Source organism: Diabrotica virgifera, chromosome 4, assembly GCF_917563875.1.
Source record: "Diabrotica virgifera virgifera chromosome 4, PGI_DIABVI_V3a".
In the NCBI taxonomy this organism is placed as follows: domain Eukaryota; kingdom Metazoa; phylum Arthropoda; class Insecta; order Coleoptera; family Chrysomelidae; genus Diabrotica; species Diabrotica virgifera.
The window spans coordinates 212,017,268-212,043,740 of NC_065446.1; the positions used below are offsets into that span (position 1 = coordinate 212,017,268).

Genomic DNA, 26,473 nt, shown 5'->3' on the forward strand with positions numbered 1-26,473 from the left:
TAAAATTTTTTTTGGGTCGAATTTTTTTTTTAAATTCTTGTACAAGGCTAGTTGCTAAAAGTTTTAACTAGTATTTATATAATACTATACCAAATTTGGGACGATTTAGAAAGTAATTAACCGGGCCCCCCGGCCTTTAAAGAATTTTTATATGGTTAAAAAAATGTTTGGGGCTATTAAAAAAGCTTCTGTTGTCATATTATATTATTAAGCAAAAGAAAGATAATACAGTTGACAGGAAAAATACTTAAGCTTTTAAATACCGTTTTACAAGATCTAAACTAAATCTTCAAAGATAATACAGTACTAGTCATCGACAAAGATAAAATTCGGAGAGGAGTTAAGGGAAACAGACGGCAACTCCAGCATGGGAATAAAAATTTAAATAAGTCAATATTGAAAGGCTACACTTTGATGAAAGGAAAGATCAAACCATGGTATTCGGAAAGGCGAGACAAATTATGAAAACTAAAGACCATATAGCTTTAATTGAAGCACCCCGTAGTTTATACTTTGGGTACTTGAATCTTAGCCAGTCTCATGTCATAGATATTGTCGAAGGAATATTAGACTACTTACAAAGCCATAATATAGATCTAAGCAAATTAGGTGTTATGGGATGTGATGGTTCAAATGTAAATACGGGGCTGGAAGGTGGAATCATACGAATTAAAGAAAGGCGAGTAAATAAACCAGTACAGTGGAGTGTATGCCCGTTGCACGCTAATGAACTTCCCTTGCGATATTTGCTGCAAAAACTAGATGACCACACAAAAGGTCTCTATTCATATTCTGAGCCGATTTAATCCCTTCTTCCCAATTACGAAAAAATGCCTGTTATTAAATTTAACACCATAAAAGCTGTCCTGCCTCTTGTAAATGAAAATGATCCAAGTTCAGATCAATAGTATTTGTCCAAACTATCCTAAGCAATAATTGGAGATGGAATATGTTCTCAAAGTTTGGCAGAGAAAAGTCCAGGAAAGATGGCACAAACACGTTGGTTCACGACAACATTCACGATATTCACGTATGAGGTTTGAGATAAAAACACAGCCAAAATTGGAATATGGTGCGAGGCATCTATGAAAATCAATGCAGCCCTAGAGAGATTTTCCGAATAATGTCTCATCAATTTATCAATAAAGTTATTTAGGACAATGCTTACTTTGCGCACCCGGAAATCATTCAAATTTGTATGTTAACAGATTAACGTCAACGTATTAGAGAGGATGCTCTCAGAAGGATTTTAAAATGTAGGAAGGCCGGTATAAAAATTGTGCTTTCATAGTATCCCAAATCCCTAAATCAATTTCGATGCAGAAGATTAGATAGATCTCATAGACTGGATGAATAGTACTGTAACAGATCCTCCTCTAATACAGCATTTAGCAGACGAAGAATAATTGTGGGACATGGTGAAACAAGTTCCAAAGTTTGACAGGTGTGTGAAGATAATTACTGATGCATAAATAAAAGTGTGTGGTGAAGAATCTAGAGATGGTTATATTCGAGCTAAACTTGATGCCAGAAAGAATTAGGCAATATTTGAAAGTAATTGTCGACACTATGCTTCAAGGAATGAGTAAGTAAAAATGTTGAGCAAAGGAGGGTAGGCGAGTGAAACTCACCGTGCGGCAACTTCATCGTGGTGAGTTCTGGGTTAAATGAATATACGAAATAATATTAAATATGTGCATAATAGTTCAATATAAAAACCTTTTGTGCCGAATATTGATTCAAGCAAAAAGCTGCACAGTCCAGAGCGCAAAAATAGTAAATAAATATGTATTGGTTACCCCTCTTTTATATTTTTGGTCCTGGGGGCCGGTTAAATCTTTTTAGATCATGATGAAAATTTTTTAACAAGATAGTAGCATTGATATTAATATCTTACACACTAGCCCGCCACAAAAATAAAGCAAAAAATAAATAATTTTTTTAGGCCCCCGGGGGCCCGGTCAAAAATAATTTAATTCGGCCCATGTTTGGTACACAGTATTAGGACAACCATACACAACTTTTTTTACTAGCCCGTTTAAAATTTCCCAAAAAAAATTTTTTTGTCTTTTTCGGCCCGGCCTATTCCTGGTGCACCTCTCCTTTCTACATTTCCCTATAAGATTAGTTGCAGCAGTTCAGATATTCCACTGTTGCTCCTGATGTGACCGAGGTATTCGATTTGGTCTACTTTAATTGTGGTTAACAGCTCTTTTTATTTTTGATTTCTCAACGAAAAACAGCCTAATTAGTAATGTGATCGGTATAAGATATATTTAGGATTTGACGATAAAGCCACATTTCGAAAGCCTCTCTAATAGGTGGCGTCTGCGAGAGATCATACCGACTCAATTCCGTACAGCAGTATAGGAAAGATATAACATCGTAGAAACCTGACTTTTATAGGTATTCATAAAATCATGACAAATTTTTAGTTACTTGGCCATTTTTTGAAATGCAGATCTTGCTTTCTCTATCCTATATTTAATTTCTAGCGAAGGGTGAATCCCAATTGTGCACTGACTATGTACAATTTAAAGTTAAGAAAATTTCAACCATGTAATTGGATCTTCTTAAGCAGGATAAAAAAGTAAGAACATACTGTGAAATCCTCTTTTTTCCATTCGACACACTTTGGATGCAGCCTTTGTAGGTTCCTTTAATAGAGGATAACTAGAGAAACTACTTCCCAGCAAACAAATTAATCAGAAAAGGCGGGTTGACATTTTACCAGTGAATAACGAAAGGGGTTCACACTAAAAAACAAGCGTTATCTACAGGGCCGGCGATAACGGGCCTGAAAGGGATGCACTGCAGGCGGGCGCCCCTGTTTGGGGGCGCCAAAATGAGATTTTTTCCGCTGCTGCGATATAAAATATTAATTTAAAAGAAACCGAAGGGCGCCTATGCTAGTTTTGTAGGCGGGTGCCTCATACCCTAGCGCCGGTACTGGTTATCTACGCTTCTGTGCAATACGTTTCGTGAGAAACGTTATTGTGTTTACACTGGGCACGATATTTGTATATTCTATTAGTGAACATGGCGTCATCACTTCGAAATAATAGCCACTGAAATAGATAAAAATCATATTTTTAATGAGAAAGTAACAGCCGGACTTGGTGCTATTCTTATCTTCTTCAGTTCCTGCAAATACGAACTAAGTTTTTAAATTTCTCTAGTACATATTTTGCTGTAAAATTTTCAATATCTAGCTGAGCAACAATTCTTTCTAAGGTTGCGTCAGTTACATTCCAGAGTACAGACTCACTTTCGTACAATTCTACAAATCTAATGGTCTCCCGTTGATTAATTCTTAATGAGACGTTCATTTTGGAGGTTAAAAGCAAATTCAAACTCTCTACGACTGTCTTTAGAGCGTGAAATGTTTAACAATTTAATGTCTGTCGTGGCGTGGCGTAGACCATTCGTGATACAATCGTGCTGCACGAACATCTGTTTATATTAGTCGTGTAGCACGGGCCAACTACGTAAGCGTGAGCCACGTTCGTTATTCATTAGTAGATAATGTCAACCCGCCTTTACAGACACTACTTCACCTCCACGCCCATAAGCACGCAGGTGGCTTGTTAAGGAAACCATAATATATTTCTCAACAATAAAATCACAAAAAAATTTGTATTTTCACTCTCTTTTATGGCGGATGAACCAAGACAAAAACCTTTACTTGATTGTCAGATGGGCTAAATGGAAATTAATATTACTGGGGCAAATCCCAGCATCTGGCAAAATATTGCCTCACCGCAGTATTCTTTAAAATCAGAACCGGGAATTCTCACAAAAAAATTGTCGATCTTAGATCTCTTAATCGTAGATCCAAGGCCTTACCCCAGCTCATATGATTTCTACCTAGCCGCTCATTAGTTATTCTTATATGCAGCTAGGGTTCGGCAATGTCAACAACAATTATTATTTATTTTCACTCGAAGAGACACTCAAGTGATTTTCTCTGAAGTTTAAGATGAAATTCGAATGTCTGTAACAAAATACTATAGTCCGTTTATAAACCAGTAGGAGTAATTCAAATTTACCGCGCCGTTATGCTTGTTTGTAAGTGATCCAACCTCAGGCGAGTTTACTCCACTGTTATTAAATTTTAGCACTAAAGACATTTAGGGAATTTTGACATTATTGGCATTTCATATGTTAATTAAATTATATCGGCGAGTTCTTGTATTTTTTGCGTTATTCCTTCAGTTTTTAGATTTTTAGTCTGCTTTTATATAAAAAACAGTTGTTTTTAGAGAAGTCTTTAGCGCCGTATTAGTATAATATAATATTTATGGATTACCGTCAAAGAGCGACATGATCAACCAAAAAAGAAGACGAATTTGGTGATTTTTCTAGTGATTTTCTTGGGTGTGAATCTGTCTTTTTAGGTTACTCCTCTTGGTTTAAAAACAAAGCATAATAATATATTATTACTTTCATGATTTCCATGATATTTGTTGTTTTTAACTTTTTCTATTATTTTTTAGATTAGTTCTTTGCTGGCTGAATTATCTTCTACACTTTTTAATTGTTCACATCTTGCTTCTACTCATATGTGTTCTTTTTGATTGAGCTTGTCCTTGCTATTTAGCATTTAGTAAAAATATTATTTCCATTTTTTTCGTATTTCTGCTTCTCCGGTTATATACGTTTTTACTGGTATTCTCTCTCCTCATTGCTGGCGCCTTGGTAATGTCTGCTTATGCTGTAGTTCTCTTCTTTTCCTTTTTCTCTAGTTCTTCTCTATTTGTTTTTATATCTCCTTAACTTCTTTAGTTCTCCTTCCTCTGTTTCTGCGTATCTTTTGTGCTCTTCTTTGCCCTGTATCTGCCCTGTGCCTGAATCATCTGAGAAAATCATCTCGTTTTTCAGGACTCTGAAGCAATCTATCTTCCAGAATATTTACATTATCATCCCGAGCACTGTATAGTTTTGCGCGTACTGTAGTTTTCTACAGTAAAAAACATTAGAAGCTTTTGGTAGATTATTTTACTAAAATCCACTATGTTTTAATTTCTTTAAAAATATAATATATTTATGGCGTATTTACGCAAATATTTACGCAATATATTGACGTATTTAATCAAATTTGAGCTGATATTTTTGTAACAAGTGATGTGCATGCAAACCGTCAGAAAATCTCTGTTCATTGTTATTTTAGTACCAGTTTAAACAAAAAATATCCTATTATCCCAAGGGTATATTATTCTCATATGTAAATATTCTACCGTTATACTTTTTAAAACATCCTTTCTCCTTGAAAATTATACTAACCAATAAGATTAGAACATGTGACAACAAAAAATCTAATTAAAAACGAATGCCAGAATAGCCTTCCAAAGATTATAAATATATTAAAAATATAATCTTAAATGTAGTATATCGACAGCCTGTATATTACTGGAAGACAAAGACACAAGTAGTAACAGTAAAGCATTGATTATAGTCCACAAAAACGTTACTGAATAATATCATATTTTTAAAATTACTCTTTAAATACACTTATTAGTTTATTTAAAATAACATGACAAATTGCATATGTTTAAACTTAATGCTCTATATCTGCTGGTATACTAGATCAGGGCATTTTGAAAAAAAAAACACCGGAATAAATTGATTTTTAAATACAGCGCCTATTAGTATGGTATAACTAGACACATACCCAGACATTCAAAGTGAAAGTTATCCTCCAACACCAAATTGTTCTATATGGTCCACATAATGTTCAGAACAAAGTCACACCATTTTGAGCGTCGGGTTTGCGGGGAGAGGGGGGAGAAATCGATAAATTCGTTGTTTTTTATGTTTTTCGTCAATATTTATAAAACTATGCGGTTTAGCATAAATAACCTTCTATACAAAAATGTTCTACATTGAATTTAAAATAAAAAAGGTCCTATGCATAATTCTTCTAAAATGAATGGTTCAAAAGTTACTGAGGTAGTGTAGTATAATTGGTCCAAAAAAAGGCCTAACCCAGACATCCAAAGTAAAAGTTTTCCTTCAACAGAAAATTGTTCAATATGGTTCACATATTGTTCAGTAAAAAGTTACACCATTTTGAGCGTCCGGTTTGGGGGGGGGGGGAGATGGGGGAAAAGTCGGTAAATTAGTAGTTTTTTTTAAGTTTTTCGTCAATATTTCTAAAACTATGCTTTAGCAAAAACAATGTTCTATACAAAAATGTTCTACGTGAAATTTAAAACAAACAAGGTCCTATACATAATTGAAGACATAAGTAGATAAAGGTCATATGTCACAAATAATGTTTTTGAGTAATGAGCATTTTCGTGTCTTTTGTTCCAAGTTAATTATTTTTTTTATAAATTTGCATTGGTATACTTTTTTAAAGAGGTATCTGAAGGTACCTTTTACGCTTTAAATTAAATTGAAAAAAAGTTACCCAAAGCCAAATATTTCAAGGTTTGTGGACATATTACCTTTATCCAAATAGTAAGTAGTAGAAAATTCTCCATATTTACACATTTGACGTGGATAAAAGTATGATGTCCAAACGTAATTTAGGACATAATACCTTTATCCACCACAATTCGGAAAACATTGTGTGACATATTGCTTTAATACCTTCCTGTTATTTTTATTTTGCTAAAAATAGGTAATTTTAAAATTTTAACAGGTTAAACAGCATATTACAAGAACAAAAAGCTAATAAAACAATTTTCTCAAAAAATGTGACATATGACCTTTATCCACTTATCTCTTCAATTGTTATAAAATTAACGGTTTCAGAGTTACGGAGGGTAAAAAGTGGAGGTTTTCGATACTTTTTATATTCTTTGGGCCATTTATAGAAATTTTCTTTAACAGGATTGTGTTTTGTAAATAAAATTTGCTATTTCAGTAGCCGATGATATGTTAGTGATAAGCCCTTGAAGAAACGTCAACCTCACCACCCAAAATCATCATCAATTGCCCAGATAATATAAAAAGTATCGAAAACCTCTACTTTTCACCCTCCGTAACTCTGGAACCGTTGATTTTATAACAATAATGTATAGGACCTTTTTTGTTTTAAATTTTATGTAGAACATTTTTGTATAGACCATTGTTTACGCTAAAGCATAGTTTTAGAAATATTGACGAAAAACTTCAAAAAACTACTAATTTACCGATTTCTCCCCCATCTCCCCCCAAATCGGACGCTCAAAATGGTGTAACTTTTTACTGAACAATATTTGGACCGTATAGAACAATTTGGTGTTGGAGGAAAACCTTTACTTTAGATATCTGGGTTAGGCCTTTTTTGGACCAATTATACTAAACTACCTCCGTAACTTTGGAACCGTTCATTTTAGAAGATTTATGCATAGGATCTTTTTTATTGCAAATTTAATGTAGATCATTTTTGTAAAGAGGGTGTTCATGTGAATCCGCATAGTTTTAGAAATATTGACGAAAAACCTAAAAAATTACGAATTTACCGACTTCTCTCCCATCTCCCCCCCCCCCAAACCGGACGCTCAAAATGATGTAACTTTTTACTGAAAAATATGTGAACCATACAGAACAATTTGGTGTTAGACGATAGCTTTCACTTTGGATGTCTCGGTTATTTGTATCAATTATATCCTACTATATCGACTTGCAACCATTCTGTTAATACATAATGGATTTTACAGAACATAAAATGCATTCAAACGTGCATAAATAGGTAATAAAATCAGTATATTAAGGGAAATATTTTATTACTCGGGGTTTTTGGGGTCTCTGAACACGAATATATCATCAGAACCGACCCCTGGAGCATCTGATACCCAGGACCACCGCTGAGGCACGTTATCTTTGGATTTTCGAGGGTTTTCGTCGATGAATTGATACAAACACATTACTTGCTGCACACGAATATTTTATTAGAACCGACCCCTGGAGCACCTGGTGCCCAGAGTTACTGTTAAGGTAGGTATACCATTTTCAGGCGTTTCGAGTGATTTCAGAACTAAATTAATGCAAATAGATTACTCGGGGGTTCTTGGGGTCTCTGAACACGATTACACCCCCGGAGCACTTTGTGTCCTGGCCGTGCATACCAGTCGCCCTAGTTACTAGGTATTCCAAGGATCGGTTCGGATATAATATTCGTATACAGTAAACTTAAAATCGCCCGATTAATCTGTTTGCATCAATTTAGTGTTGAGAACCCTCGAAATTCTAGAAGATGACGTACTTCAGCAGTAAACTTTGGCACCAGGTGTTCAGGGGTCAGTTCTAATGACGTATTCGTGTTCAGCGATACCAAAGTCTACCAAGTAATTTGTTTGAGGTCGATTTAGTAACGAAAACCCTCGAAACTCCAGATGACGTGCCTTAGAAGTAACCCTGGGCACCAGATGCCCCAAGAGTGGATAATGATGGCGTATTCATGTTCAGCGGCCCCTAAAACCAGCGAGTAACAAAATGTGGCCCTTACCATGTTCGGTGCCCAAGACGTAGCGTCACGAAGGTTTTGTCAAAGGTACCGATGACGCATAATACTGTATAAGGTAATACTGTGGTTTTAAGGGCCGATTTCTCATATAGAGTTCAAATCCATTTTATCCTGAACTTCTAGTGAACGTCAGTTTAGAGTTAAAATCGTCTTTTTTAATTCACGTTCAACCGATGGCAGTTTAAACTACGTTCAGCTGGCATAATGGGGCTGAAATTTGGGCGTTCAGAACCCAGTTCAGATGATTTCCAGGATTACGCATGCGCTGTATTATTGAAACTTGACTTGAAACGCTGTCATAATATAAATAGTATAACCTAGTAACCCGGGAACAGTCGCGCTCTATTCTGGCACGTAAGCAGTCGCGCGTTAGATTTTGTTTAACAATACGAATTTAGACGCGAATTTACAACAAATATTTATATTATGGTACTTTTAATTACTTGTAATCTTAGAAATATTATTTCTAACAATTATTAAAGCTAATTTTTTCTCACCAAAGCCATAAATTCCAGAAAAAGGAGAAGAAGAAAAAAAAATAAACCTACGTATTACTACACCCTTCCTCGAGGCATTTACGAGTGGAAAGTTATGTTGCAAAAATTTTCATTAAGTTATCACGAAAAAGGATAAAATGTTAGATTTTTGTAACGGCTCGACTGCTCGCGGGTTAAATTAAATTAAGCATAACCATAAACGATAACATTATATTTTATTTTTATTAGATTTATTTATAATTATTAAAATGACTGTTTGACTAAAAATACTTAAATTTAACTTTATTCAGAAACAGCCTAAAAAGGTCATATAAAATGGCGACAGTTTTATCTTTTGCCATTTATTTTCGAAATGCCCTAGTACATATACGTAGGGTGTAAGTTATATCGTTGATTGAATACCCAAATCGATTGAGTATCGAAATTGGGATATTCAATCAACGTTATGTTATGTTCAATTATAAAAATGCTGAATTTCCCTATGTCGCCTCTGACTAATGAAAATTTGCAAAACAAAAAAAGCAGATAAGCAATACTTTTTATTTCAATTGTATGTATAGATGTATATTTATAATACAATTTATTTCTTCTTTTTGACATAAAATTAAACTCATTAATAGTGCAAAGTGAACTTAATTGTTCACCTAGAAGTCTTCCAGTTCGCTATAATATACATGTTCATTCCAAACATATGGAGTCTGAAAGCAGTCAGTTCGTTCGTTTGCTTGACAAACTGACAAAAAAAAAGGCGCATGAAATTTCTGTATCTAGATCCAAGACAACCATTTTTATAAAAAGTTGAATGAGTTGCATATGCGAGTTCATTTTGAATGAAGTAAAAGACAGACGTTCTCGCATTCATTTATTGTTAACTCCCGACGACCGGTTTCGCTCCCTATAATATGCAGAGCATCTTCAGGTCAATGGTTACAAGGAACTAAATGATGCCGCTACAAAGGGCTCCTTCTATATTCTTCAATACCATAATGTATTGCTCAAATTATGGTAGTGGGGATATGATTGGATGGACGGAAAATGTTTTATAGGTTAACAAGTATATGGACATAATGGACAAGTTCTTGAGGGTAGGGAGAAAAGTTGCGAGAGATAGCGAACAAATCTATGTTTGCTATTTTTGTTTGTAAAATGGATGGAAAATAGATGTCACATTATTTAATTTTTTAACATCTAACGGCTTTAAAATTTTATTTATATTTATTAAAATATTTCTATTTATTTATGTGTTGATGAGTGTAAGACTAACAATGTTTGATTCAAAAAGAGCTAATATCTGAAATTAGTGTTAACTCTGGTTATGCAATTGTAACCCAATTGTTAAGGACATTGCTCCTCGATGTTCAAATGCTAGGAGCAGTGGTCATACATAGGTCAAAAAAGTAACTAAATGATTGTATTAGCAGTCATATTATAAAATGTGATTTGGTTAATATCAGTGTAGGTACCTGAAACTGAAAAATTAAAACAGAAGGGAAGTGAATAGTTGTGGAGTTGGGTAAAAAATATATAAGTGAAATAGACTCAGTTGAAAGTTAATTGAAAATAAAAGTGGGAAATTGCTTCATTAATTGAAACAGAAAAGAATTTTTAATGAACTGTTGAAATAAATAAATAGAAAAATGAAATGGGGCTACCTACAATGAGTTCTCTCCATAAATAAATCAATAAAATCCACATTAAAACAAACTGCGCAAGAACACAAATATGAGACAACAAATAGTTTGGGAAGAGGTGTTAGCTGAAGAGTACTACACTTGTTTAACTATTTTAATTTCAATTTTCTTGTTTTGATCTTGTTCTTTTTAGCCTAAACAATATTAAAACAAGAAAATTGAAATTAAAATATTTAAACAAATGTAGTGTTTTTCAGCTAACTCCTCTTCATTTATTTATTGATGGACAGAACTCGATGTAGGTAGCCCCATTTCTTTTTTCTTTTTATTTATTTCAACAGTTTATTAAAATTTCTTCTATTTTAATTAATAAAGCAATTTCCCACTTTCATTTTCAACTAACTTTCAACTGAATCTATTTGACTTATATATTTTTTACGCAACTCCATAACTAACCCTTCGGTTTCTATCTTTTTCCTTCTGTTTAATTTTTTAGTTTCAGGTACATACATTGATGTTCAACTATTTTTAATGGGAAACAAGCCACAATTTTACCAAAAATGATTTTATTAACGTTTCGAAGCCCAAATCGGGTTTTTGTATAAATTTTGTATAAATACTACTGAGTAGTATTTTGTATTTTGACAACGAAACCCGATTTGGGCTTCGAAACGTTAATAAAATCATTTTTGGTAAAATTGTGGCTTGTTTCCCATTAAAAATAGTTGATTGTAAAAATGCCACAAGGAAATAGCTTCAGAACAATACATTGATGTTAACCAAATCACATTTTATTATATGACTGCTAATACAATCGTTTAGTTACTTTTTTGACCGTTTCTTCCTGTGTACCACCACTGCTCCCTGGCATTTGAACATCGAGGACCAATGACCTTAACAATTGAGTTACAATTTCATAACCTTAGTTAACACCAATTTCAGATATTAACTCTTTTTGATCCCAACGTTGTCAGTCGTACACTCATCAACACATAAATAAATAGAAATATTTTAATAAATATAAATAAAACTTTAAAACCGTTACATATTAAAAAAATTAAATGTGTGACATCTATTTATCCACTTCACAAACAAAAATAGCAAACACAGATTTGTTGGCTTCTCGCCACTTTTCTCCCTACCTTCAAGAACTTGTCCATATACTTGTTAACCTATACAACATTTTTCGTCCATCCAATCATATCCCCATTAGCATTATTTGAACAATGCATCATGTTATTGAAGACTATAGAAGGAGCCCCTTGTAGCGGCATCATTTAGTTACTTGTAACCATTGATCTGAAAAGTCTCTGCATATTATAGAGAGCTAAGCCGGTCATCGGGAGTTAACAATATATGATTGCGAGTACGTCTGTCGTTTACTTCAACCATTTCTATCTTCATCATGCGATTACGTGTCCTATTAAACTAGGGTGACCAAACGTCCCGAAAAAACGGGATTGTCCCGTTTTTAACGATTTGTCCTGGTGTCCCGAAAAAGTCTCTCGGGACGCCTAAAAGTCTCGTATTTACGTTGGGTTGATTTTATGTACCTGACCATATTTTCTCTCTTTAATTCTTCTTTAATTTCGGCATTTGTTTTCATTCTTATTTCTCCCTCTCTTGTTAAATTATGGCCAAGTATTATTCTCATTATTTTTCTTTCAAATTTAAGAAGGCTATCTTCTTTCTTGTTAATCGTCGTTGTTTCCCCATCCCATATGTAATAACAGGTCTTATTAAGGTCATATAAATAGGTTCATCTTTGTTGTCTTACTTAGAGTTGTGTTTCTCAGCAGATTTCTATTCATTTCAAATGTTTTTTGCCTCTCAGAATTCTTTCCTCTCTTTTCCGGTTTTCACTATTGTTACTCATAAGTAGGTAAAGGTGGATACAGGTCAAATGTATGGTTCTGAATTGATATTTCTGAATTATTGTGTCTTCCTTCCCTATCGTCATGTATTTTGTATTGTGCTGGTTTATCTCTAGTCATGTTCTCTTCGCTTCCTTATCTAATTTTCCAACTGCTTTTATGAGTGTCATCTTCGTATTCGCTATGATGACTAGGTCATCTGCATATGCAACTAGTTGAAGTTGATCTTTAATGTTTTTGTTTGAAAAGTTTGTCCTCCTTATGATTACATACTTCCAATATTAGGGTAAATATTATCGGGGAGATAGTCACCTTATTTCAAGCCTTTGTTTAGATTGATCTCCTTAGAAGTTGTTCCGTTGAAACTGATCCTTGCTGTGGTGTTCTTTAGGTTCACTCTTAGCACATATGTCTTCATTTTTCTGGGATTCCAACATTCTATAGCTCCTCCATCATTTTTGTCCGATTGATTTTATCAAAAGCACTTTTGAAGTCTATGACTATTAGCTACATTTCACTGTTGTATTCTCTCGATTTTTGAATTATTTGCTCCACTGTATGTATGGAATTAATCGTCAACCTCCTCGGTCTGAACTCGTTCTGGTATTCTCCTAATATTCATCCAGGCATGATCGTTTAATAAAGTTATTGCTCTGTGATTCTCGCACTCCTCCCGATCTCCTTTTTTATATACATATATAGGTACTATAATACCTGGGCTTATTATTATAAGCTGGTTTATTTCTTTATGTAATTTTCTTTCTCCGTATTTTATTAATTCCACTGCTATTTCATCTTTTCCTGCTGCTTTTCCTTTTCCTAGGTTTTAATTTGTTTTTGTACTTCTTCTACTGTGAGAATTTCCACTTCGTCGTTATCTTGTACGGGCTTCCTTCTCCATCACAGTGTGTTTCCTTCGTAGTGAATAGCATGTTTTCGTAATATTATTCCCATATTCTGCTGATCTGTTCATCTTCAAATACGGTTTCTCCTTTTCGGTTGTTTAGTCCACTTGTTTTAAAGCTATGCGTATTTTTGGTTGCTCTGACTTTTTTGTAAAATTGTTTTATTTTGTGGTATTTCTGTCTTTTTCAATATCCTCCAGCGAATCCAGTCATTTTTCATTTTTTATTCCTGCGTTGACCTTGTTTCTCGCTATTTTGTATTCTCTCCTGTTTTGTTCTGACGGTTTGTTAATCCATGTCATTCTGGCGGAATTTTTTAGAGCTCTGTCTGTTTCCCAGTCTTGATCGTACGTAAATTATAAAATATATAATGTAATTTACGTACGTAAATTGAAAAGTATTTATAGGTCCCAAATTAGCTAAAACTAAAAGAACATGTTTTAATAATTACGTCACCATGGGGGCCCCTTGGTTTGCTGGAGGGTATCGCCCTAATCCCTCCTTGGCAATGACGCACCCAGGACCCCGATTTTTGACCCTTCGCTTCGTTAGTGTACAGATAGCGAATGATCTATATCTATAACGAAGCGAAGAGTAAAAAATCTAGGTCCAGGGGGTTTTGGGGTTAACCCCCGCATATGAAAAATATATAAAGAATAGTAGGAAAATATAACAAAAAGAATCACCCCAATCCCTCCTTGGCAATGACGCACCCAGGACCCCGATTTTTCACCCTTCGCTTCGTTAGTGTACATATAGCGAATGATCTATATCTATAACGAAGCGAAGGATCAAAAATCTAGGTCCAGGGGGGTTTTGGGGTTAACCCCCGCATATGAAAAATATATAAAGAATAGTAGGAAAATATAACAAAAAAACTTCGGTGCCCAAGCCAACCCCCCCACCTCACTCCGACAGGAAGAAAATTCTAGGTGCGCTACTGCTCCTTGAATCTGTCCCGTTTTTTCAAGTTTATGATTTGGTCACCCTATATTAAACAGACTGAATCTTAATATCAAACCGCAGGAAAATATTAACCAATCTTGAGACCAATCTAGTTATAGGGCCATCGTGCTGGTCCTTTTATTAATTTATTGTAATGTGAGGTCTGCTTGCACCATCCTCTATTGCGGGCTTAGAAGCTTAATTGTGACTGAATCAAGATGGCCACTTCCAAGTGCACAACCACATAATTGGAGGTATTTCCTGTGGTTTTATATCGAAACCCGAACTTAACTTAACCTGACATAATGTTAGCACTTTGTGTTATGATAAAACATATATTATTGTAATTATTGTATCATCAGATAATTAGCTAAAATCATAACGATTGTTAGTCTTAAGGCATGTTTGATACTGCATTAGTGGAAAAGTATTTTGTGTTATTTGTTTATGTTTGTCGGCAGCTTACCCCGCCGTATATGGTCAATTCCCACAGGCTATCCCACAACCAATGTCGGCAGTTGCTCCTGCACAAAGAGAAGGTAAGATAAGAATGTGTCAACAAAGTTAATATACATCTGCAAACCAAAAGTTGTTTGTGAGCTATGATTTAGTAGAACTGAGCAATACTAACGTATGTTGACTTTAAGTTGATTTTCATTTGGAGATATATTATAGAACAGTAATGTAATTCGTTGCTATTAAATCTATTCCTGCGTGATACGTCTGGATTGAATTTATCCCAAATTTTCTGTAGTGTTTGGTCTTTTCAAGATTTACTAAGCAACATTTGTCAATAAATTTGCTTGCTGTCATACAAATTCTAATTATTTGTATCCTGAAATCTTGTTATATCGGACACTCACCGCTTGCATCTCATTTTTGACGTTCAGCAGGTATTGCGCCTCAGCTAGGTACCACTTCACTCTCCCAACTTTTGTGGCCTCCCGATTAGTTTTCTAATCTCCTCTTGAAGAATAAATTGCTAGAGAAAATATATTTGTTATTTTTCATCAGATAACTAAGGTATTACAGCTATTTCTTCACTCTAAACATAATTTATTGTTACTTTTCTAATGCCACCCAGTCCGTCATCTTCTTTTCTACCTCCCTTTCACTTAACTTTTAACAGCTCTATTCTTCATCCCATGATTGTAAACCAGTGCAGTCTTTGTTTTGAACTTATTTTGAGATTGTAGTTGCCACAGATTTTTCCCTAATGCTGATCTTGTCCGTTCTAATCTCATTTAACGTTCACTGTAACAGTTTTATTTCAGTTACCTTCATCCTCTTTTCCCGAACACTCTATGCAGGTTCTTCACCACCGTACAACAATGCAGCCCACACCATACTCTTGTATATCTTTACTTTCAGTCCTTCACAGATTTTTCGATCACAGATTACCCCACTCTTCCTTCTTCAATAGTCCTCCCTCTTCAATAGCCCTTCTTCAACCCTTCAACGTCTCCTCCAATATTTCTTTACTCTCTCTCTCTCTCTCTCTCTCTCTCTCTCTCTCTCTCTCATATATATACTTTATGAGCCTTACCTACTTCGCAGGAACCCATTTCTTACATCTCCATAGCTCTTGTCTCGTAACTCTGTCTTACGCATTCCCAAAAACTCTAATTACTCTGTGTTTATTCTCGTCATTTATTCTTACTTTATTTCTCTATCAACTGTCTCAAAGAAAAAAAAAAGAAAATTGTTGTCCTCGTTTCTGTCAAAAAATGTTTATTCTGTGCCACATTAACTTTATCTCTCTATAGTTCTCACAGTCCTAAATGTCCCCTTTATCTTTATACAGTGACACTATCACGCTATCCCTCCAGGCATTGGGTATACTTTCTTCCTCATATATCGTACTCATCATTTTCCACAATACGTCAACCCCTTCCCCTCCTAGAACATTCCAAACCTCCATAGGTATTCAACCAGGTCCTACTGCCTCTTCATTCTGCATTCCATTTTCCTCATCTCTTGTTATCCCTGGTGTAACATTCTCCTTTGAATCTTTTTGCAATTTTTGTATCCTCCGTCCCCCCTCGGGAGTTTTTCATTTAGCAACTTTCTAAGTCAGATATTTTTAGATCCATCCCATACATCCGTATCACATGAGTTTATCTGTAACTTGAGTATGTCGGAATAACTTTTAAATATCTGTCTGTACTCCTTAGTGAAACTTGCTATCTGTGTTACCTAAATTTGTTCCTCTAATTATTCTCTAACCCAAAATAACTTAACTGCGAGGTTTATGTGGTCATGGCAAATATGTGTGGTTCTGCAAGCTATATAACTTTTTCGTTCTGAATCTGTTTTACAACAAACTTAAATATGCTGTTAGAGTTTTCTGTATGCGTCACTGCATTCACTACAAATTTTGTTTCCGAGTCTTTATTTGCGCTTCCAAATACGGTTAGAGACGATTTGAAACAGAAAATATAAGTAATAGACGTGCTTTCTAGGAAGAGTATTAAAAATTAAGAGTAGCTAAGTTGTTAGTATGCATGCTTTATTTTCGCTTGCTGATATTATATTTTAACAATTTTGATAGAACTGCTTGAGCCAAACATAAAGAGCTTATATCTCTTTATATTTATAATATATAAAATTTTGCACGTGTGTTTTAAGTTTAGTGTTGTCTAAGTGTTAAACATTTGTTTTTGGACGTTTTGATTGCATGTAGTTAAGTTACTTTAAGGTAAGTTTCTTTGTTGAAACTTTTTCAAGTATTTTTAAAATTGAAAAATATTTAAAATACATGACAAAGGTTCTACGCATTTAAATGTTTTTAGAAATGTGAAAGAATTAATTATAAATTTATGACGAATTTAATGTTTAATCCTAAAATCTGTGAGTTAAACATAAATTTGAATAATTTATATTCATGCTAAAGTAGCATCAAATTTTAATAGTCCAGAAAGCCACTGCGCATCCGCTAGGAAAAATATTCTGATTCTCATTTTTTGCACAATCTTACTCAAAAAGGACTCATTTTAACAAATTTGCATGTTGCCAGGAGCAAAAAGTGGTCAAAAATTTTTTAAACGTTTTTTTTTGTTTTTTTTTTCTCTAAAATTATTTTTTTTTCAAAGAAAATTTTTTTTTAGGTTTTTTGGATCATTCCAAACAGAAGAGGTCTTTAGTAACTTTTCTCTACAAATGATAGTTTTTGACATATAAGCGATTAAAAATTGAAAAATTGCGAAATCGGCCATTTTTAACCCTCAAAAACTATGTGAATAACGAAAAATTTGAATGTTGCCAATGTAGGTAGATATATATTCTTTAAATATCGATTGATGAAATCCCGAAAAGTTTTTTGCAATACAATATTCAAAACTCCTTTGTTTTTTAATTGCTAATCAAGCGTGCGCGACACTCTTTTCCACCGACAGTATGGTGCAAATGAAAGGAATAAATTCGTTATTTCGTAAACCGGCGACTTTAAGGAAAAATCCCGAAACAGGTCGATTTTTATTTTTAAGTTATGATATTGCGGCATATATGGTATTTTTTTTAAATGTCGTCTGACATATGTCTCCGATGGCACTGCAGCCTCATGGGCTTATTGTGCCAACCATCCTACCTTTTATGTCACCCAATCCACAAGCTTGGTTCCACGTACCAAATTGTACATCCCTAGCATGGGTTGGGTGGCATATTCTGCTGGACTTAATTTTGGTTGTCCATAAATAGCCTGCCTCTTGTGATCCAAAGCCTCACACTCGTACAGTACATGATATGCTGTTTCAGTTCCCCTATTGCACAGTCTGCAGTTAAGGTTCCCTTCGTACAGCCCAATTCTATTCAAGTGTCCTTTCAGGGCACAGTGACCCGTGAGAAGACCTGTAATTATGCGGAGCTGACTCCTATGTAATTTTATTAGTTCCTCAGCTCTCCGTTTTGAGGGTTCCCTTATTAAGGGCCTCACGTGTCGCTGACCAGGTACGGCATATATGGTATACTAGTGACGTCATCCGTCTGGGCGTGATGAAGTAATCGATGATTTTTTAAACGAGAATAGGGGTCGTGTGCTAGCTAATTTGAAAGGTTCGTCAATTCTCTATTCAGTAATGTAAACATTTACATAATTATTTATACAGTGTGTCCTTCTACTTCTTTTTTTGTCAAATAATTTAATTTAAAAAAAAATTTTGGACACCCTGTATAAATAATTATGTAGATGTTTATATTACTGAATAGATAATAGAAGAACCTTTCAAATGAGCTAGCACACGACCCCTATTCTCATTTAAAAAAATCATCGATTACGTCATCACGTCCAGATGGATGACGTCACTAGTATATTATATATTATGTCACAATATCATAACTTAAAAATAAAAATCGACCTGTTTCGGGATTTTTCCTTAAAGTTTACGAAATAAGGAATTTATTCCTTTCATTTGCACCATACTGTCGATGTCGGTGGAAAATAGTGTCGCGCACGCTTGATTAGCAATTAAAAAACAAAGGAGTTTTGAATATTGTATTGCAAAAAACTCTACGGGATTTCATCAATCGATGTTTAGAGAATATCTACCTACCTTGGCAACATTCAAATTTTCAGTTTTTCACATAGTTTTTGAGGGTTAAAAATGGCCGATTTTGCAATTTCTCAATTTTTAATCGCTTATATATGTCAAAAACTATCATTTTTAGAGAAAAGTCACTAAAGACCTTTTCTGTGTGGAATGATCCAAAAAACCTAAAAAAACTTTTTTCCATTCAAAAAAAATAATTTTAGGAAAAAAACAAAAAAAAACTTTTAAAAAATTTTTGACCACCTTTTGGTCCTGGCAACATGCAAATTTGTTAAAAGGAGTCCTTTTTGAGTAAGATTGTGCAAATAATCCAAATCAGAATATTTTTCCTAGCGGGTGCGCAGTGGCTTTCTGGACTATAGGGCATAACAGCAATATTCAAGGATCAGAAAAACCACCACCACGCAATGACTGGTTCGAAGAAAGAATGATGAATATAAACTTATGCAGAAAAGGAAAACTCGGGAAAAAATTCTCAAGATCTTATGGGGAAAAGGCAAAATAACCAGTAAATTTCGTAAAACTCTAAATAATAAAAGAACATAATTCAAACTAAGGCTGAAAATATGTAAGAATAAGGAGGGACATTACTCATCATAAAGATATGTATAAAAATGTAAAACATGAGAAAATATGTGAAGATCAAAATCCACTATCACCAGGAGCAAGAAAGAATATACCGCTAGAACCTCCTTCAATCCAAGAATTACAGAATACAGAAAAATACTGTAAGTGACGGTATACACATTGAACTTATTGAATGTGGGGGCGGTAATGTTACTAACAAATTACATAAAATAATAGTAAGAGACTGGAATGAGGAACAAATTCTAAAAGGGGGTGTACTGGAATTATTATTTGCTACAATACAAAAAAGGTGATAACTGAAAGGTCGATAGATTCAACGAGATGGCCTCTGGTCTATTCCACTGCGTCCTTTTTAGATCTATTTTGGGTCCTCTAGTTCTAGATTAAATTCTCTAACCTGACCCGTTTTAAAAGGTCTAATAACTTAATACTAATATCAATAATATTTTGTGTTCCGATAACGACTTTCGAAGTGGAAGTCGAAACGTCAATGAATTTCAGTTTCAACTCAAATTGTGGCTTATTTCCCAATAAAATACTAAATTTCAATTTTATAGCAGAAAGTGTTTTAAGGATTTTAACAGAAACTACACTCACCGGCAGAAAAAACGTTTACCCCAAAAAATGGGTCATTTTTAATGTCTTGTATTTCCTAAACCTGATGTCCGATTTAAGTATTTTTTTTAGTATGTTATAGCCTTATTCTTTAACAATATCGCTGTAATAATATCATTGCTAGACTGGTACATTGTCATTGTATACAGGGTGGACGAATCAAGCTGTGTTTTTTTCTCAAACTTTAAAACACCCTGTGGAATGTTCTAGCTTTTATGAAATACTGAAATTAAAACCCAACGATAGCTTCAGGTTTTCTTAACATTTTGTTTTTTGATTTATTCGCCTATGTTGGATAATAAAAAAGTTAGGCACTTTAACAACTACCCCTGTTTTTCGTCTATAGGGTGTTTTGAAATAAATACGGCAAACTTTGAGAGGTAATTCTGCATGATAAAATAATGACAGTTTGCTTTATAAACGTATGCCCGCAAATGCTTTGTTTCCGAGATAGGGGGTGTTGAAATCGTTCATACAAACTGACGATTTATTTATTGCTCTAAAACGATTTGTGATATGCAAATGAAATTTGGTAGATTTTAAGAAGTAGTTATTGCGCATTTTTTGGCATACAATTAAGAATTTTATATTCACTATTGACGTGCATACGGGATATATCTAAAATGTTTATACCCGTATGCACGTCAATGGTGAATTTAAAATTCTTAATTGTATGCCAAAAGAGGCGCAGTAACTACCTCTTAAAATCTACCAAATTTCATTTGCATATCACAAACCGTTTTAGAGCAATAAATAAATCGTCAGTTTGTAAGAACAATTTCAACACCCCCTATCTCGGAAACGAAGCATTTACGGGCATACGTTTATAAAGCAAACTGTCATTATTTTATCATGCAGAACTACCCCTTAAAGTTTGCCGTACTTATTTAAAAACACCCTATATTGACGAAAAACAGGGGTAGTTGTTAAAGTGCCTAACTTTTTTATTATCCAACATAAGCGAATGAATCAAAAAACAAAATGTTAAGAAAACCTGAAGCTATAGTTGGTTTTAATTTAAGTATTTTATAAAAGCTAGATCATTCCACAGGGTGTTCCAAACTTTGAGAAAAAAACACAGTTTGATTCGTACACCCTGTATACAATGATAATGTACCAGTCTAGCAACAGTATTATTACAGCGATATTGATAAAGAATAAGGCTATAACACATTAAAAGAATTACTTAAATCGGACATCAGGTTTAGGAAATACAAGACATTAAAAATGACCCATTTTTTGGGGTGGCGGTTTTTTGTGCCGGTGAGTGTATATTTTTTAACTCTAACATAAATTTTTTTATGTCTAATCATGAGGTTATGCTTAACCATAGTCGATAAATAATATTTTGGCTAACTGAAAGGCATTAATCGTATTTAAAATTTGACAATTCTTGAGAATCAAAGGAAAATGACTACCTTCAAATATAGATGTGTATAATAATTGACTTTTATTATTTAATTATAGTAATTATTTGAAGATAATTTCATCGAAAACTGACAGCAAATTAAACGATTAATCGAAAACCCTTTGAATTGTTTATGTCGCCATATTATTTCGACCGCATAACAATTAAAATTCATTGCCCATCTAAATCATACTAATATGTATTTTTCCCATGAGTAGCATTAAAGTCAACCGTATGCTATGAAAGGGTTATTAAATATAGAAATATCTATACAAAATGCTCCTGGGTCAAGCAAAACAACAACTATACAAAGTGAAGTCCTTAAGAGAATATGTAGATATTTTTAAAAACCAAAATTCACCCGTTGAGTCCCGATTCATTTGATTTTGTTTATCTGATATTCGTTTCCCAAATTACTGTACTCTACTGTACTGTTAATAAAAATGTCAACGTGTTGAAACAAGCGTATATTCGTGCGTCAATTGCTACGCGGCCACCTGTCGTGTTAAGGCCGGCGCCCACTTATACGGAACAGCCCGCTACGGAACAGGCCGCGACGATCGGCATTTTAATATCTGCGTGTATTCAAATGGCTCAGCGCGATGTGTTACGATTCCGTAAAGGAGCCGCTGAACCAATTGAACACACAAAAATATTAAAATGCCGATCGCCGCGGTCCGTTCCGTAGCGGGCTGTTCCGTATAAGTGGGCGTCGACCTTTAGGGATTTGGAGCAACGGAAGCGCATTCGCACAGGCACAACGCATGCGCATACTATTGCAAGAAAAACACCAGGGATACGTTCAATTCTAATGACGAGTCAGACTCGTCATCTGTAACTTTGGTTATTCATATCAATGACGAGTCTCACTCGTCAAATATACCCAAAGGGTTTTGAACTAATTTTTTTAATAAACAAAATTATTTCTTTCGCATTTTGCTTGGCTTCCTAGTAAATATTACTTGCAATTTTATTGATAAGATTAAAATTGTTGTTACCTCTTAGGTTGCTCAATATCAGGTCCTGAAGGCTGCAACCTCTTCATATATCATCTACCGCAAGAATTTGGAGACGCAGAATTAATGCAGATGTTTCTTCCCTTTGGAAACGTGATTAGTTCGAAAGTATTTATTGACCGTGCCACAAACCAGAGTAAATGTTTTGGTGAGTAGAATGAAATTTTACTTTTGTTTTTCATACATTATTAAAAACTTTATTACACCTTAATACAAATTGTTTAACACTATTACTATTTAACGTCGTAAATATTAAAAAATCCAAAATCGGCCAGGATCAAAACTCTCTCTATGACAAAGAGGAAAATTCATGGTAGAAGAAAACAAAGAAATCGCCTAATTGAACAAACTTGTTTTCCTTGCAGCCAACTGTTGTACACATTGCAAGCCAACTGTTACAACAGTACTGCAGTGAATTGGCTTATTGCACATCCTTAATTTGTAGACCATTCCATTTAAAATGGCTTGTCTCCAAAAAGTCCTTGTCACCCACCATCTAGTGCCCTTCAGTCGAGGAAAATATGGTTGACCATATCAAGTTGTATGCCATAGAATCTATAGCTGGTCTTCATGAAACAACCTCATTAAATGCACAGCAACATCGTCATATCCCACCAATTAGAAAATCCAACGCAACATGGGCCAGAACAAACAATGAAAAGGCAGAAACTTTCGGCGAATACCTAGAAGAAGTTTTCAAACCTATACCAGCTGCTGGAACAAATAACAATCAAGAAATCTACAATTTCCTACAGAACCAAACCCCGACAGGAGAAAACACACTACACGCTTCACCCAAAGAATTTCAAAACATAATCAACAATAAAAAAGAAAGCACCTGGCTATGACTTAATCACAGGTGAGGTAATTAAAAATCTACCTACCAAAGCAATTAAAATGCTAACTCAATTGTGTAATGCGATACTAAGGCTAAAACACTTCCCAATCCAATGGAAAATTGCGGAAATTATCCTTATACAAAAATCAGGAAAACCTCCAAATGAGCCCACTTCATATCGACCAATTAGTTTAATGCCAGTAATGTCTAAGATCATGGAAAAAATAATAAAAAAAAAGACTTCTACAAATACTAACAGACAGAAATATGATACTGGACCACCAATTTGGCTTTAGGAAAGAGCATGGCACCGTCGAACAAGTTCACAGAGTGGTCAACGTTATAAATAAAACCTTTGTTAGCCAGGCTTTTGATAAAGTTTGGCATCAAGAACTGTTGTATAAACTGAAAAAGAACTTACCAGAGGAACTATATACACTCCTTAAGTCGTATTTATCAGAAAGATACTTTCGAGTGAAGTTTGAGTCAGCCTATACAAAACTATATCCCATCAGATCAGGGGTACCGCAAGGAAGCGTTCTGGGACCACAACTGTATCTGATTTACACAGCCGACTTACCCACAAATCGTGATACAACGACCACCACCTTTGCAGACGATACTGCAATCCTAGCAGTACACAAAAATCCCGTCGAAGCTGCTGCAAAACTCCAGAGAGTATTAAATCAAATAAATACTTGGGCACAAAATTGGAGAATTAAATTGAATGAACAAAAATCAAACCATATTGTTTTTACAAAATGTCACGGTGAATCACCTACAGTAGCAATAAATAATAAGGTAATTACCTCAGTTACCTCTGTAAAATATCTGGGCATGCACTTGAACAGGGGATTAACCTGGAGAACCCACATATGGAACAAACGGAAACAACTGGGCATAAAATTTAGTAAGCATTATTGGCTTCTAGGGCGTAAGTCTAAGCTCACGACAAGAAATAAACTGCTAGTCTACAACACAATATTCAAATCAGTATGGGCATATGGTCTGCAGCTCTGGGGAACAGCATCCAAGTCGAATGTATCCATAATTGAGAGATGCCAGTCCAAGGTGTTACTTTCAATAATCGATGCTCCGTGGTTTGTTACTAACAGGGATATTTACAATGATCTGGAAACGAAAACCGTCAGTGAAGTGATAGTGGAGTTAAGTGCAAAATACATCGTACGTCTTGAAAGCCACGCGAATGTGCTTGCAATTAATTTGTTAGACAACAGTCAGGAAACAAAACGGTTAAAGAGACAGACACCATTAGATTTACCGCACAGACATTAACCCGCGAATAGTCGCGCGGTGAGATAGAATCTCAATTTTTACCATTTTTCGCGATAACTTGATGAAAAATTTTGCAATTTTGAAAAAATTTTGTAAGTGCCTCGAGGCAGGGTGCAGTAATGCGTAGGAATTTTTTTTTCTTCTTCTTCTTCTTCTTTTTGTGGAATTTATGGCTTTGGGGAGAGCCAATTAGCTTTAACCCGCGAGTAGTCGCGCCGTTAGATAGAATATCACATTTCATCCTTTTTCGTAATACAGTAAAACCTGTCAGTAACGGCCACTAAAAATGAAAGAACTATTGGCCGATATAGAAAGGTGGCCCCTATTGCCAGTTTTTGTAGTCTACATATTTATTATTGGTTTGGGAAATTTTTAAACTGGCCGTTAGGACAGGTGGTCGATGTTGGCAGGTGGCCGTTAAAACAGGTTTTACTGTACAGTAAAATTTGTCAGTAACGGCCACTAAAAATGAGAGAACTATTGGCCAATATAGAAAGGTGGACGGTATTACCAGTTTTTGTAGTCTACATATACAGTGGAACCTCGATAAGTCGGATTAATCGGGACAGCGGCCGATCCGGGTTATCGAAAATTATGTATGTATGTATGTATCATCTGAATCACTGCTTGAACGTTGTATCAGTGGCAAGTTGATTAGCTGTATATTTATCAGCAAAATTATCGGTCACAAATATATGTCCACAACACCATAATAGAATATAGATACAAAAAAAATAAACTTGTACCACACTGCCTAAAATCCTTCGACGATCAGGATATATGCGTGTCCATTGAAAAGGGTTTAGACTATTTATTAGGTACTAAAGTTGATTTTAACTAATTTTGAAGTGAGCATGCAAATGTAGGCACGGTAAAACTACAAGAAAAATAAACGGTGCTAACGATAAAATCTTAACTAGCAACAACAATTGCGTGCTCATTACCCCAATTTAATTTTCTCATGTTAGTCTTTAAACAATTTGTGGTAAAAGGTTGTTATTGTCTAGTTTGCATTAACAACTTGTTTTATATTCAGATTATTTGTTAATACATAACACTAAAATAAACTAAATTGTCTTCTTATTTAATTCTTATATTTACTGGTACTTTACTTTGTTTAACCTCATGCATAAAATCATCTCGATTGGAATTAGCTAAAAAAAGATTTTCTGTCTCTCTGTAAGACAAAAATGAGATAAATATGACTTCCAAACTACTGAGATTTTCTTTAGTTATGTCTGTTGCATTTTGTTTGCTTGTTTATACTGTACCGTATGCTTTTGGAGTCAGTTGATAGTCTCCCACAAGTTTTGACCGCCTCCCATCTAGTGCTTCTTCTGTTTGATGTGCCTATCCGTGAAGAATGTTGCCGATAATCAGGACAATCTTTATCTTGTCTTCATTAGCGCGGAAATTTGCACAGATGTTGTGTTGAACCAGGTTCTAAGATTGTCAGAATTACCATGTGCTTTGTCTTCTTTACGTTTATGTTGAGTCCAAATTGTTGACTGTAATACGTGCTTTTGTTTATAAAGACTTATTTTTAGATCTTCTAGATTGTCTAGAAATACTATGGTGTCATCTACCTATACATCAGATGTTGTTTATCCCGTTTAGTAGAATACCTTTTTCAGTTTCATGCAAAGCTTCGCTGAATGTTCCTTCAGAGTAGAGATTGAAGATTATAGAAGACAAAATATAGCCTTGCCTCACTCCACGCATGATTTTTTCGTATTCGATGTGTTGCCCTTCAATTCCAAGATTAGAGGTCTGATTCCAGGAAACGTCTCCAATTATTTTCAGATCTTGGTTGATAATTCTTTCTTCTTTTATTATTTGCGTCAACGTACTGTACCCGATT

General features: G+C 34.6%; 1 protein-coding gene across 1 annotated transcript in view; it reads left to right on the forward strand.

Annotated features, from left to right (window-relative positions):
* LOC114346825 (CUGBP Elav-like family member 4) overlaps positions 1–26,473 on the forward strand; it is a 686,200-nt gene that overhangs the window by 653,510 nt on the left and 6,217 nt on the right. Inside the window, exons 10-11 of the mRNA XM_028297581.2 lie at positions 14,769–14,846; positions 22,468–22,626. Of these exons, the coding sequence (XP_028153382.1) occupies positions 14,769–14,846; positions 22,468–22,626 (237 nt within the window). The remainder of the gene's footprint in view (positions 1–14,768; positions 14,847–22,467; positions 22,627–26,473) is intronic.